We start from the raw sequence: 18,921 nt of genomic DNA, 5'->3' as shown, positions 1-18,921 counted from the left end.
ACTGAGGAAATGGAGCCGGTCCGGTGTGTCAGCCCAGAACAACTCCTGCTTCTCCTAGGAGGTTAATTCCCTATTAGCTTGCAGTGCGCTGTGCTCCCTTCGGGTGTGCGTACGCACTGTTTAGGCCTCCCACCCCCCAAAAAAGGGCAAGTCATGGCTTTTCCCCCTCTCTTCTGGTCTGTGTCAAGGAACGAGGGAACTCATGCACCTGCCTTACTTTCCTTTTTCATTCTTTATGGAGATGTTGTATCCATCCTCGCTAATACGTCTCCATCCGTGGCATTGATCCTTTGCTTTTCACACCCTTGTTTTGGGGTTTGTTTTTTAGCAGCATCATGAGGGTTCCTGGGTCCGTAGAAGTCTGAAAGCAGGATTTAAAACGCCGTGTGGCAGAGCCGGGTGTCGCTGGGCTGTTGGTCCCTCTCCTCCTGCTAACGTGGTGTAGGTGCCAATGGCACGTACACCGTACACGACGGTAGGGCTGTTCCTGGAACTCCTACCTGGGAATTTCCCGACTTTCGCATATTATTTAAAAACTCTGTGGCTTGAGGAACGGTGCTGGTGAGCTTGAATGATGGATCGTCATTTGATAACGAACGGCGCGACTGCGGTTGCGCACCTTTTCCTGTGATTTGTAGGTTAAACGCTGGCCTAACTGTAGCTGGTGGGGGCCAGGCTCAGCTCAGTGCCAGCCCTAGGCCTGGCTTGCCTGGGAGCCTCGTAATTTTAGGAGGACTTGAAGAGGTTTGTAGCATCCCCGCTTTGCTCAGCGTGCGGCGCGGTGGCCGGACGGTGCCTCCGCTCCCCTTGTCCCCCTACACGGGGTATTTAGAACCAAAGCCACCGGTTGATTCACCGGTGAACTTTGGCAGATGCACAAATATTTATTGGGGGCTAAGCCGAGATAACCGAAGCACGTTTCCCCTGTGCTCCACGGGCTGAACCGAGTTTTGGAACTGTGGTCTGACAGATGTGGCTTCCCAAGTCATCCTCCCTGTGCCTTCTGTGCTTAAATGGACCGTGACTGAACTTCTTTCTCAGAGGTTGGGGTTAAACCCACCCCTTGGAGCTGCCGCTTGTTGAAAGAACTTTTTCGGGTTGTTGTAGGTGCCTTCATCTTGCTGTGTTTAAAGCACGAAATACAAAATGAAGGCTCCTGCTGTCATTACAGGGTCTTTAGGGTAATGCGTATTCGTGCTGAGCTGGGAATTGGAAGCTGCTTGCAGGTGTCAGGAGCAGAAAGAACAATCCGGCTTTCGAATCAAAATTCATCGAATTATCTTAGAGCTTTTTGCATCATTCCTCCTTTCCCGTAACCTGTTTTTTCCTGTCCTATTAATTCACTGATGCTGTAGCCTGTCAAAATTGAAGCTATTACGACATCGGGAGCATGAGTCGGTGACATGACTCAATGAGTCTCGGAGGAGGGTGGCTGCAGAGGAAACTCGCTGTACACGTACGTCCCCGTGTGATCAGCAGAAATGGGACAGGATATGCAGAACACGCTGAACTGCTCCGCTCCTGCTCCCTGTTCCTCGCTGACCCGATTGTGGCACCTCCCATTCGGAGGAAGGGGACAAAGAGACGTTTAACGTCGTGCGCGAGGAATGTTTTGGCCTGTGGCAGTTTCCTTTCAATTATTTAGGGTAGCTTTTTCTCCCAACCATATACCATTTGGATCTGCTCAAATTATAGATTCATCTCCATAGTTTTCAAATTGCACGGGAAAGAATTGTCTGTAATTTACATCTAAAGTGACGTACAGTTGCTATGGGATTCGGTGGCAAATTATAAACCCATTATGCCTGTTTTTTACGGCGGTGGTAGCAGACTGAAGAAGTGGGTCTGATCATTGGCATGCTGGGGAAAACAAAGTTTGTCACAGAATCCTCATGGCCAACATGATCTGCTTTTTATCAGCAAATCATACACCACCATTAATTGGAGAAGTTGAATTTGGGCATTATGAAGGTTTTGCTCGTTAGCAATACCAGGGGAAGCAAGCCTGAAGATTAACCCCTTAGATAACTTCGCTGCGGCTGGGTTCTATTTTTTTAAGCTACGCAAGTGGAGTTTTGGCACTTGTGTCGGCGGCTCTAGCAGCTGGATCCTGGCAGTTGTGCTCATTACCTTTGCTCCCTTTCAGCATATTCAACACTTGGTCTCTTATTCCACTTAAACAGCAGCAAAGGGAGAAAGAGAAGCTATCTTCATTTACGTTTTAGCTCTTCCCTGGCCCGCAGGCCCCAGCTCGAGCGCGCGGGGCGGCTCGCAGAGCCCTGCGCCTCGTCCTCCAACATATTCATTATTTTGCTCTGAAGTGCTCGGTCCTGTCGAGTTGGTTTTTGTCATCGTGCTGCTTGGCAGGGGGACGGCGGCTGTTGAAATAGTTCACCCGCATCGTGCCGACTGTTGGGATAGCAGGAGAGCCCCGATGACTTGGTGAGGGAGGGGAGGCTTTGTTTGAAAAAGCATTTGAGGTCTTGCTGGTAAATGAACGTGTTATCTCCCGAACAGTTTGCACATCTCAATCAGTTTAAACGCCGCTTCTGCCTCTGACTTGTAAACTTGTCAAGCGTCTCCAAATCCCTGGTGTTTGTGCATGTTGAAAAAAGGGAAGGGACAGACTGCATGCGTCAGTCTTGCACTAATTTGTGCCAGCTAATCCATGGGAGAAGAATACGTTTTGGCTGACTTAGGGGTTTTGCTGCTAATGCACAGGAGAATGCGTTTGAATGGATGGAGGGGCTGGTTCGCGCAGACTTTGGAGAGACAGCGTGTGGCTGGGATCCTGTGCCAGATAAGCCCAGTTTGTGAACGCGCTCCTGGGATATCCTGGTTTATTTGAGTTTTGGGGTGTGAGAGGAGATGTTGAGGGAGGAGAAGTGGCCATCGACTCGGTATCATCGTGTCAGGAAGGCTGAGATCAAGTTACCTCTGAGTAATGAAGGTTAATGCTGTTTCTGGAGGAGCCATTATCTGCAGTGAACTCAACACTAACGAAATAATCATCATTAAAAAAAGCCTGATGAGCTGAAATATGCTGATATTTTATACAGGGTGGAAAGAGAGGAGACATCACCAAAACTCGGCTTCTACCTCCAGCGTGCCTTAGCTTGACCTGGATGCATTACCCAGGAAAGGAGCTTGGATTTGCTGATAAGAAGAGTTTTCTGTAGTAGCTTATGTGTTGCTTAGAAACATCCCATGTACATAAGGCAACTTTTGCACACCATGGTAACCTAGTATTGCTTTTTGGCTGCTTAGGGTTTTGTTGGGTTGGTTTTTTCCAAAGAATCGCTGTAATAAAGAGCGTGATAGCCCCTCAGCAGTTGCTTTGCAGCATGTGTCCCTGCTTCCAAAACCTGATCCTTTCTGCACTGCTCCAGCAGAGAGCCAGCCTAGAAAAAACACTTCTCCGTGCGCTTGGTCTCTCCTTTCTTTACATTGGACTAGTGCCTTTTTTTAATTTAAAGAAACCAGCGTTTGTTTAGCTCAAAAAGAGGTCGCCGCTTGCGAGCGTGAGGTGACTTCGCTGCCCGCCGCGGCGTCCCCTGAGCCGGTGCCATCCCGCTGTTGTTAACCCTCCGCTCTCCGTCTCCGCAGAACTTCTCTTGGCTCGTGTTAGGCGGGAGAGAAGACTTTAGCCCAAGGCGTTCGTGGAAAACCAAGCTGGTCTAGTTTTCAGGGTATATTCAGGCCAATGGCCACCACCAGTTGCTCTTTTCGTATATGCAGAACGTGCAGCCATGCAGGGAGGCCGTGGGCACAGTCCTGGGGGTCAGCTCTGCGGGAAAGCAGCTCAGCGCAGGGACAGAGATGGATCCAGCGTCGCGAAGGGTGGATCTGTGCATTACACAGCAAGCAAAGGCTTGGGATGTGCCGCTGGCTTCAGCCCCCGACCCAAACCGCACCAACGGGGGTGAACGACACCCTGCGGAACTTCCTAGAAAGACCCAGTCGCCCAAACCTTTGTAGTGTTTGGATTTCATCAGGACAAACATCCTCTTGACTGCTTGGCTCGGGTATTTTCGAGCCCGGTGTAGTTTGGCTGATAGGCCGCGCTTTGGTAAGAGCGGCGGTTGCGTTCGCGCGCCGGATCGGCGCTGCGAGGGTGCTCTGAGCTCATTGTCATCACTTAGCGAGGCCAGACGTGTCGCTTAAAAGCCCGGCAGGATGGAAGAAACGCGAGCTCAATCCGCACCACTGTGCCCAGAGGATCCGTATTCTCTGAAACCGAGGTGAAAGATGCTAATTTAATCGTTCTTCTATATTCTTACCCACTGAAGGCCTGTTCTGTGATGGGCTGCAATCAATACGTTATGTGCCAGTTGTGGTTATTTGAATCATATTTCCACATTTCAGTGTCTAGACTTTATGTTTGTGTGAGTTTTGTTGTACCTTTCCAGCTCCGGCGCTGATTTAAGTTGTTTTTGGCTCCTGGATTCTATGAGAAAGTCAAATGGGCTGTGTTTCTGTCTTTCCCAGTCCCCAAAAAGACAGAAACAAAGGAACTGGCAGAACGTGGGGTTTTTAAGCTCTTTTACCACCATTTTTTCTCTCTTCTGAGCGAATCTGCGTGTGGACGAGCTGGGCTCTGCCATTTGGTGACTTGCAGACGGAAGCACAGACAAACCATTTCTGTTCAGCGAACAGCCTGGGGTTTGCTCGGTGTTTGGTAAGTCTGAGGGTTTCTCCGTGATGCTCGGAGGAGCTGCTAATGACACAGACCTGGGTCACGTCAACTCACTGGGACCAGGGGTAGAACAGGCCCCAGTAACATCAACAGCTACCAGAAGAAGTAGCAGAAAATAGAGGGTAAACCTGAGCTGGACTGTATTCATTTGATTCCAAAAACAAAACTCCTGGTTTATAGTAAAGTGTATTATGGATAAATCGGCAAAAGGAAATAATGTTCCCACCTCCTAATTAACTTGTAAAGCTGGCTGCCATGAAATTTAAAAGGCTTAAGTGCATCTGAATAGGAAGAAAAATTGGTCGTATGGCACGCGTAGAATAAAGGCTGTGGTTAGAACCTCGCCATGTATCTGTGCCCATGCATCAGCTCCCCGGCTCCCGTTTCTCCGCGGTGTTTGAGGTGATCCAGCTCGTTGCCAAAACCGTGGCTCTACCTCTTCCAGCGAGCCGAGCTCCGTGCAAACGTCACTCTAAACTCTTCCATCCCTTCCAGCTCCAGGACTCAGTGGGCGCTTTTCAGAGCCCCGCGATGGGCGGAGTAGCAAGGAAGCAAATTTTTCCACCCTGCCTGAGCTTGGGCAAGCGGAAATTGTGCCTTGGAAGCCGTATAAGGCGAGTGAGTCGGCTCTCGCCGGGCTCACCTTTCTTCCGGGAGCCGGAGGAGGGAGCAGCCCTGGCTCGCAGGGACAGCGAGCCCTCCTGGCCCTTTGAAGTCGTTCCCTGTGCGGCCGCGCTCGCCGGGGGTGTGGTGTGGTGTGGTGTGGTGTGGTGTGGTGTGGTGTGGCAGGCCTGATTAAGTCGCAGCAACTCATTAAGTCCCTGACTCGTGGGGCTTTAGCACGAAGGCGTGAGCTCGTGAATCAGGGTGAAACTGCCATAAAACCGACTGGAGCCAGGGAGAAGGTGAGGCAGGTCGGGAGCCCTGGCACAGGGTTTCTTCACCTTGTCTGTCGGCTGACTGGGCCGAGCGGGACTTGGCTCTGAAATGACAGCTCCGTGTCATTAAAACAGACTAATTTTTGAAAGTACCAACAGCACCTGCTGGCGCTTCACGGGGCGTTCAGCTCACACCGTGACCTCCGCTGCTGCTTCTCGCAGAATTAACAACAACTTCTGCTCCCATAAATAGTCTCTTAAGAAGTGCGTAGGAGCTCTGCTGGCCAGTTTCTTTTGCAGAGTGCTCTCGGTGGCACCTGTGACCATGACCTTGCTCCCTGTTTGCCGGCTGCGGGCTCGCCAGGGCAGCTGTGCTTGGATGGGAGCGCGGGGGTCCTGTCCGTGAGCTCCCCATCGATATTCAATACTAAAAGCAAGCACACAGCTGACTAAAGGTGATGTGCTCTTCGCAGGCAGGAGTTTGCAGTAGAGAAGTTGCTGGATGTGTCCTGTTTGCTTTTCCTGCTCTAAGACCCGAAATGCTCCCGGTGTTAGTGGGTCCGTGTTCTCTGATGCCGTTGAAGAGATGAGGATGGGTCCTGTGCACCTCGGAGATGGTCCTGATGTATAGAACGGGTGGCTGCCAGTTCTCCCCCTTATTCCAGAAAGGAAACCACCTGTTTTCTAAAAGAGAATAATGAGCAAGTGTATGTGCAAAAGCCGTTCCCCGCGCCTGGAGCGCAGGAGCAGACCCGTGCTGATGCAGATCCTGAAACACGCAGCTTTGCTAAGGAAGCGGCTTTTTGTTTAATCTTTAGAAATGTGGAAATGGGAAGGGGGAGGTAGTAACAGATAAAGGATAAAGTAAAACACACTTAACCTTTGTGAACGTGAATGGGATATCGTAGGCCTGTTGGAAATGTGCACTTTAGTTGACGTGGAGCGTAGCGGTGATTAAAACGGACGGCAAACATTTTTCTAGAGGCGTGATTCTGAAATCGCTTAAGGACTTTGTTCTTAATGCATTAGAATGGTGCAGCAGCGGTTGCTGCATTAGAATCTAGAACGCTCTCTGTTGAGGTTTTTCAACATGAAGGGGGAAAAATAGATTTGTTATCTAGAGGGTTTGAGGTTATAGTGTCAGTTCCCGACCTTCCTACTGAACCTCTGCAGTCGTTTGTGCTGGAGATGTATCTGATGTAGGTGCTGCCCGCGTCTCGCTGCGCCTTTTAGTGCTCTCATACACTTAAGGCCATTTAACTCAATATTAAGGCCTTTCACGTGTCATTAAGACTGAATTTATGGACGCTGACAGCAGGAAGAAACGCACTTCTATTCTATTCCAACCTCAGATGGGCCCGGCTAAGGAAGCAAAACGTTTCGGCGAGCTACGAGTTGGGTGGATTGTTATATTTAGCCCCAAAATTCTGGTCGGACAATGAATTGGCCACGCGGCTGCTTTAGCGTGTGTGAGTTAGCTGAGCTGCCTCGACGCGCCGGCGGGAAGAGCGACTCTCGAACTCTGTGTATGAGATCTCTGGGGGCTTTCAGGCCCGAACCCAGGAGGCTTTTTGCAGCTCTGTGGTCAGTCTCTATTTACCCAGCAGAGGCGGTTTGTTTTTACTGTTGTTATCTGAAAAATTGTCACGTTCATTTTTGGAACCCATTGTGACCTGAGCTTTCACAGGTGTCCTTGCAGGGAGCAAAGAAATATCTGCTTTGCTTTTCTTGTTTTTGAGGGAAATTTTGCCAGTTTAGAAGAGTACGTCCTTTCTTCTCCTGTTTGTCGCTGTATTTTTGGAGCAGGTTTGTTGCCGGCCAGCCTGGCCGTGCAAACACAGCCGCAGCTGGAACAGTGCGGGTTCTGTGCTGCGCGCTGGAGCAGAGGGAGCACCTGGTTTAACTTGGTGGTGGCTTCTTCGGGCAAGCGCCTCCGTTTTTCTGCCGGAGAAAGCGAGTACCCCTGGAAAATGGTGTGTTAGCAGGGGGCACGTAACACCCTGGGGTACAAGATCCAGTGGGGTTGTCTCGTTTGGTACTTTCAGCTGGATTTTTTCATGGGCACCTTCCCACAGTGGCGGAAAAACCTGGCGCTGGTGATGATCGCTGGAGGATGGGAGGAAACGTCGGTGATATGTCTTGAATCACAGAATCACAGAATGGGCTGGGTTGGAAAAGCCCTCAGAGATCATCAAGTCCAACCCTTGGTCCAACTCCAGTCCATTGACTAGATCATGGCACTAAGCTCCATGTCCAGTCTCAGTTTAAAAACCTCCAGGGCCGGTGAGTCCAGCACCTCCCTGGGCAGCCATTCCAATCCTGACCACTCTCTCTGCAAAGAATTGCTTTCTCATCTCCAGCCTCAATTTCCCCTGGCAGAGTTGAAGCCCATGGCCCCTTGTCCTATTGCTGATGCCTGGGAGAAGAGCCCAATCCCCACCTGGCTAGAACTGCCCTTCAGGTAGTTCTAGAGAGTGCTGAGCTCAGCTCTAAGCCTCCTCTTCTCCAGACTAAACAAGCCCAGCTCCCTCAGCCTCTCCCCATAGGGCTTGTGCTCAAGTCCCTTCCCCAGTCTTGTTGCTCTTCTCTGCACCCGCTCCAGCACTTCAATCTCTTTCCTGAGCTGAGGGGCCCAGAACTGAATTTCTGAATACTGAATTTCTGTTGGGTTGTGTCCCCAGAGTCCCACTTGGTGCTGGAGCTACACCTCTGGTTACCCAAAAGCCAAAAAAAGCCATATCTGAGCATCTTCCTTTAGCTTTGGAGGCCGATCGGGCTCGGAGGTGTCGGTGGTTGGCTTTCTTTGCGATTCCTTTAGCATCCCGGCTCTGCCTGTGTTTTATCGTCCCCTTTTCCAGCAGGGCTGGCTCTGACTCCATGAAGAACATCTGAAGATTGTCTTAAGCAGACCTTCAGCAGACTAGTAATTACGCTTCAGGTGCCAATAGGATAGAGCCGGGCACACGGAGCAAACTGGTCCAGGCTTGTTTTCCTGGGCTCCCGGTGTGTGTGTTGGGTGAGATTTGTGCGGGGATGGTTGAACAAGTTAGTCAATCCGATCTCTAAATTGCCTTTCTATATTTCTCTCTTGCAAGAAAAGTGGTAGAGCTGTGCGGAAGATAAGGATCACGCTGATGTTTCAGCAGCTCGTTTAAGCCATCTTATAAGCACAAAAGCAAGTGAATCAGCCCCGGTGTCTTCATATGTCCTAAAATAAATCAGACTTTCGTAAGCAAATTGGGTGAGTTAGAGCCGCTGTGTTTTCATTAAGAGATTGCAGTGGGGAAAACGCTCTTTAAAATTCAGCCTCGGGGTTGTGTTGTTCATTAACTGATAGTGGCTCCTGTTTACCTTGTGTGATAAGTGCAGCGTTAGGAACGGCCAACAGTGCCGCTGCGTCACCGCTGCCCTTCAGAGAGAGCTGCTCGCTTTTTATGGCTCGCCTTGCTGACAGGTGGGGTTTTTGAACCGAAATAAATGCAAACAGCCCGAACGTACCTCTCCTAATCATGGAAACCGATTTCTTTTTTCCCCTGTTCTTAGCAGCTTGGTAACGCTGTTCTCGGTACAAAGGTCATTTAAAAAATCTGACATGTCAAGCCAGCAACTTACTGCTTCTTAATGAGGCTTAAAACCTGCGCATAGCTGCTGCCTGGAAATACATTCGACTCTAGAGCAGGAGGGAGAGACGTGACCAGATTATTGGGACGGGGTCGCTCTTCTTTCCTGCACCAGCCCCCCTGTGTCTCCGTGTAGCCCTTGGTACCCAAATCCTCGCGGTTTTCACTTGGCTTTTAATTTTTCTCGTTATGCAAACAGGTGTTTGACAGTTCCCGGAAGAAGAGCCACTAAAGTGTCTTCAGAAGATCCGCACGTGCTGGTTTTTAAAGCGGTTTCTCCCCTGTTTCAGAACGTGGGGTTGTCTCCCAGCCTTGTTCCCCCAGCCCTGTAGCCACCGCTCAGCAAGGTCCTCAACGCTCTTATTTCATCACGGTCCTACTGAAACCTCCCATCCCCGGATGTCACTTGACGTTGGTCTGAAGCTCTTGAATCTTGAATTGCTCGTTCTCTGTGAAGCTTCGCTGGTCGTTTGAATGTCTGAGGGTTTTCACCGCCGTCCTGTTCCCCAGTACTGGAATTTCAGCCCCTTCAGCCTCGCTCAGTCTGCCCGGCTCTTTGACTGTTCTCCAGTCAAAACTAGGTCAGAAACCACCGTCAGCTCCTGATATTTCCCTGTTCCTGTTTTATAAGTTGTAACCCTGTGTTGCTCCGCGTTCAATCGCTTGCTTTAATTTTTAATGTATTAAATGTCTTGTCTTGCTCTTCACGAGCAGCCTGGCATAGCAGAGCTGGTAGAACTGCTCCAGAGAACATCTCGGCTACCTCGATTGGGTCTGAGAAGGTGAATTCTCCATTTGTTGCACATAATGCTAAGATGCCAAGCTGACAGGTTTCCCCCCCCCCAAATCCTATCTGTACATTTGCTGGTAGTTTGTGTCCAGCCTTTTTTTAGCTTCTCTTTCTGTCTCGAGTGGCTCTTTAACCTGATGGGTGAAAGAAAAATAGCTTAAAAAAGATATAAAAAATGCCAGTAATTGGAAAGGCGCGGGTTGGCGAGGGGCACGGCGAAGCGGGGATGGTGGAAGTCATTTAAAATATTGATTTTTAACCGGTGTTCTAGCTGACTGTACCCGCTCAGTGTTTTATAAGACTATTGAAATGGTGCTTGAAGGCACCAAGTGTTCAGTGAAATCCACCTGGTGTAATTTAAGAGCATCCTTACTCCTTTCTTTTAGGCAGACTTGGAGCTAGGGAGCAGTATTGGAATACTTACGCATTCCTGCATAAATGGTATTTAAATGAATTCTTACTTTTCAATATAGCTTAAAGGTTGTGGGTTTTACATTCTGCCTGAGCTGTCATCTCTCAGACGTCTTCCAGCATGGCAAGTTGTTTTATTCAGCTGTTCTTAATACACTGTATTTTCTGTTCTCGGGTGTCTTCTGCTGCTCTCGAACCTGTCCTAGCATGGGAGGGTCCCTGGGTTGGACACCTTGGGTGTTGGGTGCCAGATTTTGCTCACAGACCTGAGCCATCCCCAGAAAATACTGGGTGAAGTGGCCACATCTCCATGTACCACCCAGGAAACACGAGCTGCGTTTCACAGATACGAGGAGTTTCAACCCAGAGGTGAAATTCTTGATGTAAGGTCACACAGGGAAAACTTCTGTTGGGGCAAGTGGGACAAGTGTCGGCTCTAAATGTGGTCCTGTGGTCACTTTGCATCACTTCAAGCACGGCTCTTGGCCTCGGATGGGAGCGCTTGGCTGTTTTAATCAGTTATGGAAACCTTATTTATGATAGAAGGGGGAGTTGTTTGAGATGTGCTGTCATGACACACGTTTCTAAGACAGATGAGGGCAAGCCAAGAAAGCCAAGCCTTTCTTCATAAGGATGATGCTCCACTCCCTGCAGCATCTTGGTGGCTGCGCTGGACTCTCTGCAGCAGTTCCCTGTCCTGCTGGAACTGAGGGGCCACAGCTGGACACAATATTCCAGGTGTGGTCTCCCCAGGGCAGAGCAGAGGGGCAGGAGAACCTCTCTGACCTACTGACCACCCCCTTCTAACCCACCCCAGGTCCCATTGGCTTCCTGGCCACAAGGGCCAGTGCTGGCTCATGGTCACCCTGCTGTCCCCAGGACCCCCAGGTCCCTTTCCCCTACACTGCTCTCTAATAGGTCATTCCCAACTTACACTGGAACCTGGGGTTGTTCTGCCCAGATTCAAGACTCTACACTTGCCCTTGTTCTATTTCATTAGATGTTTCCCTGCCCAACTCTCCAGGTCTCGCTGGATGTTCCTTCAGAGGTAGCGCAGAAACCTTCATTCAAGGTACCTTGTGCTAGAGGAATGGCTCTTAAAATATTAATCTGAGCAAATCTAAAACCCCTTAATGATTCTTGGCTCGTAAAACTGTTTAAGTAAAGCCTTTAGGGAAAACCAGAACTGCTGTTCACCTTTCGCAGAGTTGGGAATTTCGGATGATTCCGTTTCCTTCTGCCAGTTTTTGGTTTGTTTGTTTGGGTGGGTTTTTTTTCAGTCCTTTCCCAATGTAACAAGATCAGCTGATAACTGCAACAGAATCCCGCTGCAAAACAAGCAGTGCTGCGTGCAAGAGCTGGTTATCCTGGGGGTTTGGAGGCTAAATGGGATTCTTGCCAGACTGAGGTCCCTCTGAATTGTCTTGTAATGCAAATGTGATGCTGAAGCTGTTCTGCTGAACTTTTCTTAAGAGATTATTTAGTAATTATCACACTTATTAGTATTTCCAGCGTATGGAGGCAGAACAGGAAATGTCTTTGGAATCGTGTTTCTTGTTGAAAAGCGTTTCAAAGCAAATCCACGTGTTCAGAAAACTAATCTAAGCGGGTTTGCTTCCCTTCGCCTGCACTTCAGCAGTACCCATATTGCCCTGCCTTTCTTCTCCCCGGTCTGTAACGTGCGGTGGTTGGACCTGCCCGCAGGTTTCACCGTGCTGAAGGATCCCCTGCGCTGCTCCGGGGAGAGCGATGGATTCAGCCCATATGAATAGACCGAAATTCCAACTGATAGTTTTACATTTAAACCATTTTTTCCGGAGGCTGTAGGGTTGCTATGTTTACAGAGGGGCGAGCTTTGGATGTGTTCATTGAACCTTAAATGACTTTTGCCCAAACTCCGTTCAGTTCCTTACGAGTAACGAAACAATGGAGCTTATTTCTAGGTTTGCGCTCAAGCTTTTGCGGTGAATTTGCCAGCACGGCTGTATCTTCGTGTGAGCGCTTTGGGAAATGTTGTTTCAACTTGTTTTATGCTTTCTGGGTTTTACCTTCTAGTGCTTTTAGCCCAAGTTATGGAAGAAAAATCCCTTCAGGAAAAACGGTACTGAAAAGAACCCTTTGTGCGGGGTTCTGCTGATCTCCGGTTCTTGAAGCCCCGTCTCGAGCGTTGGGTTGAGGAGGATGAGACCCGGAGAGCAGGGTGAGGGTGTTCAGCTGTGTGCACGGTTCTGCTTCAGAAACGCAACACTAATTAACAAAAATAGCTTTGAGGACTCCCGGTTCTCAGTTTCATTGAGGGGCTGGAAGGTCCTTTTATAACAAGTGACGGACGCGGGAAATCCAACAGCAAGAAGACGAAACTTCCTTGTCAGAGACATCCAATAACTGTGTCAAACCACTGAGGATTTCGCGTGGAGCGAAGGAGACCTGCTGTGGGTTTTGCACAAAAAAATGGTCGTGATGTCTTGTGTTGTGCTAATTCTTTCATGATAGAGATATTTTCAGTTGACTACCAGGCTGCTTTGGATGGTTGTACCAGACACAGGGATGCAAAAGTGCCTTTTTTCCCCCAAAAGCCTTGGGAAATTGTGGGAGTTTGGCTGTTGGACAGTAAAACCTCCCAAAGTAGCCTTCTCTTGTTAATAGTAAAATTGGTGGGAGTTTGGTGATGAAACTCCAGATATTGGTCCTTTAACTCTCACGGCAGTCTGCTGTAAAGGGTTGAGACTTTATTGCTTGTCTTGCTTGAGTTAATGAGTGGATCTCCCCGAACTCACCGCAAAAGCGAAGATGGAAAACACCAAATAAAGAGAGGAGAGTTGTGCCGTTGGGGAACGGTCTCTGGGGGTGGATGCCGCGGTGAGGCCGGGTTCCGCGGTGCCGTCCCTGCCAGGTGAGCCCTCCTCTGGAGACGCGTTGGGTTCACTCCTCGGTGTCCTCCGCGAGCCCCAGAGCCCTCGTCCGCAACAACAAAACGCGCGTTCTCCTCGCGGGCAGACCGGGGACGGACCGGGGCGTCTCCGCAGCGTCTCCTGCTGCCGCTTCGGGTCGCGTGTTTGTTCGTATTTACTGCAGAAAAACTCCGTCTCGGCGCCCTCAACAGCGTTCCTCCGTTTGCATTGCGGTGGAAATTTAGGAATAGGGGTTGCGAGGAGTCGCTTGGCGGTTCGCGCTCGCGGGAAGGATGGATGCGATGGGTTTGCCGGCCAAACAAGGTCGCCCGCTCTACACAATCAGAGCGAGCTCGAAACCAAGTGACAACACCTTATTTCTCTACAGAATTGAGCCTCCTTTTAATTTTCCTCGTGCAGGCATTGCCTCAGTTGTATGTATGTGCAGCTTTTTAGCGGAAAGCTGCTGTCCCTTGGCTCGGGGATGGCAGCGGTGTGCGCTTCGGCCCGGGGTTTTTCAGCCGCCTTTTGCAGGGTTTGTGCTCTGCTGCTAAAGGTGATCGGAGCATCACGTTTTGTGTCAGACGCATCTGTTCTTTTTGGAATGTAAAGGTTTATTTTTGTAAACACACGATCGGGAATAAACACAGTTTGGTGCCGCGCTAGGAAGCGAAGAATCCTTTGAAGCAGGTCTGGAAAGATTCAGTAAAAGTTACCGAGTTGAAACGCAGAAGTTTCACTGGGCGTAAAACTGAGCCCACCCTGCCGGTAAAACGTCCCTGGGGTGGGTTGGTTGGAATCGTGGGGCTGGTGCTGTTTTCAAAGGCGCACCAAGGAGCTTCCCCCTCAGGACTGACAGTAGGATCGGTGGGTTTGGAAAGCCGGGACCGCTCTCACGCCTCCTCTCTTAAATAAGGTGTTTCTGGCACCTGGGCGCTGCTCAGTCCCTTCGCTTTAAGGTTCCGAGTTAATACGCGGCCCGCCCTGTTGCGTTTGACCCGGGAAGGTGTTTTTGGCGTGGATTAGGGGCACGCAGGGTCCCTGATGCGTGAGGAACAGGCTCCGCGGCTGGCTCAGCGCTCCTGCCCCTGCGCTGACATCTTGATGACGGTGGCGTTTAATTGCGTCCCGCTTTGCTGATACAAGCTATTGTCTGGTTGGAGACCGAGCTTGTGCTTTACGTTGCAGGCACAAAGCGTTCGAATTAGGCTACGCTGCTTTTTTTTAGCTGAAATGGTGTGTCTTGCTCTCTAAACCTACTCAAAGGTGGCGTTTTCTGTATTTCCAGTAGGTTTGATGCTCAGATTGTGAAACGATGGAAAATTTTGATGCTTCTTAACTGTGGATGTTGAAATTCTGTAACTCGGCCACAGTTTCACTGATGTCGAGTTCGGGTGTTTTTAAGCCAACGCTTTTCATAAAACCTGTTTTCCGTCCTATAGGGACACTCTTGGGTTTTGACCCTGGAGGGTTAAACTCTGAGGAAGTGACGTTTGTGCTGTAATAACCCACTTAAAATGGAGCAATTCCAACCGAGGAAGCCAAGATGTGTTTTGCAGTTTAGCAGTTTAAAGGTTTCAAACGTACAGCTTAGCGTTCAGGCCGACGTAAAAGCTTTCTCCCTTTTCATTGCCCCTTGTACTGTGCTGTGTCTGGGATTTGTGGGCGCCTTAATATTACAGTGATAATACACGTCCATTAATGCATAGGAGGGAAATGGTAGATTATAATAAACACAAACTACAGTTCGCAGAGTAGTTGGTGAGTCTCCAGCTCTTAAAGCTTCATAAAAAACACCTTTTTTCAAAGATTGGTTGTATTAAAAGCTCCTGTCCCAAACAGATATTTCTTCTAATGTTGTCGCATTGGCCGCTGGCACCTCTCTTAAGCAGAAACTTAAGCTTTTCCTTCAAAGTTCTGGATTTAGATGGCTGAGAACGTTGTGTTTGAGCAGCACGCCCAGCAGCTTGTCTCTGGGGCTGGTGTAGCAGAAAAGGGTCTGGGACACTTTGTAGTTTGGGTCAACAGAATTATACAGGATCTGTAATTTCCAAGTCTCTGCAGCCTCTCGGTGTCCTCGACTTCAAATGGCGTTATGGCAGGGCCTTAAATCGCGGGTGGAAGTTGTTTTAATCCCATAAGTAACAGACGGGACATGAAAGAGAATATTCAGGAGGCTTTTTCTGCTGCGTTTCTGGTAAGAGGTAAATACAAGCCTTGGAAAAGTGGAATGTCCTGGGAGGATTGTTTGGTGGAGTGGTTCTCTGGTTAATTGAGTGCCAGGAAACTTCAGCAGAGTCGCTGGAGTTGTTGTGGGTATATTCAGAGGTTTTTATTTCCCCCGGGATTTATACATCTTGCTGCTAATGAACTTTGGGACTCTGAGGTGTCTCTTGTGAGTCTGTCACAGCGGCACGCTGGGTACATCTGCTCTGTTCTACTCCTCAGCCTGTGTGGTGCTTTTAAAATGACAATATAAGCGGACATAGGTTCTCTTGGTTCTGTTCGGGTCTGCAGGACCTGTTTTCTCAAGCATCCGGGTCTGCTTGAACTGAGTGTCCCACGCATTGGGATCCAACCAAAGAATGGAAGGAAAACGTTGAGTTTGGGGTCTTAGCGAGTCTGAGCTTCGTGGATTTGAAGCCATTCCTGTTTGTTCTCGTTGTATTTAAGAGCTTTACCTGGCTGGGGTTGCACGTGACGGTCGGGAACGTCCGCTTGGCACCACCCGTGGGGTTGGCCCCGTTTGAGAGTTCCCCTGTCTGTTTATTGGAGTTCTTGGTGCTAATTTTAAATGTTTGCAAGAAGGTTTTCAATTCTGAAAAGAATCCCCTTGTTCCAACATAAATAAGGGGAAGCTTTCATTTGCTCTGTTTGCTCGGCATTTGTGACTCCGAACATTCAAGAAAACGGACAAATACACCGAGCCTGAGCATAAGCAAATATTTTCCGTATAACACTGCCTCTAGTCTGAATTCCAGTAAATGCATAACAGAACTTCTCGAAACAACGTATTCTCTAATTATCTGTCTTTCCCTGAAGAAACAGGGAGGTTTCCAACTGCTTATTGAACTGGAGGGTTTCAAGTGTCCTTTCTGTGTCACTCCAGTCTTCAAAAAGGGCAAGAAGGAGGACCCAGGGACTCTAGACTGGTCAACGTCACCTCCATCCCTGGGAAACCGATGGAACGACTTCTCCTTGGTGCCATCTCCAGGCATACCAGGGGTAAGAGGGTCACTGGGGCAGTCAGCATGGCTTCAGCAAGGGGACGTCGTGCCTGACCAGCCTCATTGACTGTTATGAGGATTTGCAGTTTGGCTGTTCCTGTGGAGGTAACTCCTATAGAGCTCTGGGGCATCGCTGAGCCCGACCGCAGGAAGGACTTTCCACTTCCAATCGCTCCATTTTCTCTTACGGTAAGACGGGAGGAAGCTTGACGCGTTTTCTTAGAGCTCCTTTGCAGGACCTGGCAGGCAGCGGAGCCGTCGTGACCGTTTGCCAACCGTTCAGCCCCGTGTCGGGAAACCTCTCGCTGAAACAATAGCGAGCGCGGCGCAGACATAGCTCACGCGCTTTAGGTGTGTTTAAAGCGGCTTTGCTCGCTCTTAGCGTCCGCAGAGCTCTGAAATCAATTACTCTCGGCCCCACGCTGCTCGTTCCGCTCGGACCTCGTCACCCGCGCTGTCCCCGATGTGGGCGAGCATCCTCGGCAGAGCTGAACAAGCGGTACCAGCAGCAGGAAACCTGCGCAGCTCACAGGGGGCTGCTTGGAAATACTCAAACTGTTGTTTTCTCGCTCAGGTTATTGTCCTTAAGCAGCTTCCAGAAGCTGTTGTTAAACACGGCGAGTCTCATATGGATCCATCTTGTTTTGTTTCTTAATTGATCACAAAGGTGAAACTTCATCAACACCCTTAATACACTAAAACTGACTGAAGCCTGGGGGCTGTGTGCTCTGGGAAGGCAGAGCTGGACCTACAGCAGCACCGCAGTCCTGGCCTAGGAAATGAGGGGCTTAATTAGAAGGACAGGGGGAAGAAGGGAGAGACCTTGTTCCCAGGAGAGGTGGTGGGATGACATTTCTAGGGAGCAGTAATAGAGGAATTTTGCTGTCTTGGCATCACCAAGGAAGAAGAATTGCGTGAGTTTTTAGATGACAGAGGGATTTTTGGAGATGGCAGCAAGAACTCTTTAAAATTGAGGTTTATCCACCCCAGAACGCTCAGCAAACTTAACCCAAATAAACCAAAGATACAAATCGCAATAAGGTTTTAATTTGGTGCAGCTTAATTCATCTGCTTGCTTTTATTCTGAATGAAGGTGTCCACGCAGGAGTTTAATTTCGTGTAGTAAAAGTGCTTTAATTAATGTCCTTAATTAGGTTGGGGTGTGCGTGTTTCTCCTTCCCCAGTGCCCTGTGGCGAGGAGCTGGGTGTCAGCAGCGGGAGCCGCGCGGGGGGCCGGGAGCTTCTCCCCGTCCCCACACAGGGACCCCCCGGTACCCGCGTGTCCCCCCGGTACCCGCGTGTCCCCCCGGTACCCGCGTGTCCCCCCGGTACCCGCGTGTCCCCCCGGCCCCGCTGCCCGGCCCCGCTGCCCGGCCCCGCTGCCCGGCCCCGCTGCCCGTTCCCGCTCACACACCCAGCACACCTGGAAATCCGGGGAAATAAAGCTGGACTTTGCCACTGAACTCACACGAACGCTCATTTTTAAGCTTGCGATTACACATCTACCTCCAAACCATTTGGATGAGGGAATTTATAAATTGTCGTTAAACTTGTCCTGATTTGCGTAGCAGTGCTTTTGTATTGTTGCCACCGCCTTGTTCTCCTTACATTCTCCACATTACCTTCTTATTCCACTGAAGTCATTTTCCAGCGCTAATCGCACGCTTCCCGCAAGCCGTCAGCCGTAAAAGAGCCGCATCCAGATCTTATTCTTTTATTTCTTCAATCCAGATTTTTTTAATGTTTCGAATGCTTGTTTGCTGGAGTCTGTCGGGCTGGATTGTTGGCCGGGTTGTGCAGTACATGCTGACACGCCATGAGCATCGCGCTGTGGTATGCGGTGTCGTGGCACTCAAGGAATCCACCGATCGCCGTGCGAAGGGCGAGATGTTGGCCATTATTTCTTTATAAAGGTTGTTCCGGGTCTGTAAAACTCGCTATGTGACGCACAGCGAGTGCTGTCAGCTCCAAGCATATTTTTGCTAATATCTCCTAATAATTTAGGTTAAATCACATTGGTTTTTAAAATCCTCCGTGGCTCGGTATGAGCTCTAGCATCTATGCTAGAGCGATGTATTCTTGCTAGTGAGTTTTTTGTTGTTAATGTCGGCGTGTTGTGGCTCAGATCCTTCACTTCTGGGCTGAAAGCTTTTATGGGAGATGATAAACTCAATGGGCTTTCAAGCTGTTAACTCTTGTGCTGCTCAGTGTGTGTGATCCGATGGGAAGTCGGGAAAGCCGGGGGTGCGAGAAGCGTCACGCAAAGAGCCCGATACACACGCACCCTGTGCGCTTTGCAGCCCTTCCTGGCGCTTTTCCCATGGGAAGGGTCTTGTGTGGCAGCGTGGTCGCTCTGAACGCCGTTTCTCCCCGCTTGCAGGTTGTTCCTGCTTTGTGCAACTTGGGAA

At 49.7% G+C, this 18,921-nt stretch overlaps 1 protein-coding gene across 2 annotated transcripts in view; it reads left to right on the top strand.

Moving 5' to 3' along the window:
* ELL (elongation factor for RNA polymerase II) overlaps positions 1-18,921 on the top strand; it is a 48,670-nt gene that overhangs the window by 2,892 nt on the left and 26,857 nt on the right. The window contains exon 1 of one of the 2 annotated variants that reach the window (XM_065042526.1): positions 16,571-16,702. The exons of the other annotated variant lie outside the window; for it this stretch is intronic. Within the exon in view, the coding sequence (XP_064898598.1) occupies positions 16,586-16,702 (117 nt within the window). The 5' untranslated portion in view covers positions 16,571-16,585. Of the gene's footprint in view, positions 1-16,570; positions 16,703-18,921 lie in introns of those variants that run through there. 2 annotated transcript variants of the gene reach the window in all.

This window comes from Columba livia, chromosome 27, assembly GCF_036013475.1.
Source record: "Columba livia isolate bColLiv1 breed racing homer chromosome 27, bColLiv1.pat.W.v2, whole genome shotgun sequence".
Taxonomy (NCBI): domain Eukaryota; kingdom Metazoa; phylum Chordata; class Aves; order Columbiformes; family Columbidae; genus Columba; species Columba livia.
This window is presented reverse-complemented; position numbering and strand designations above follow the sequence as displayed.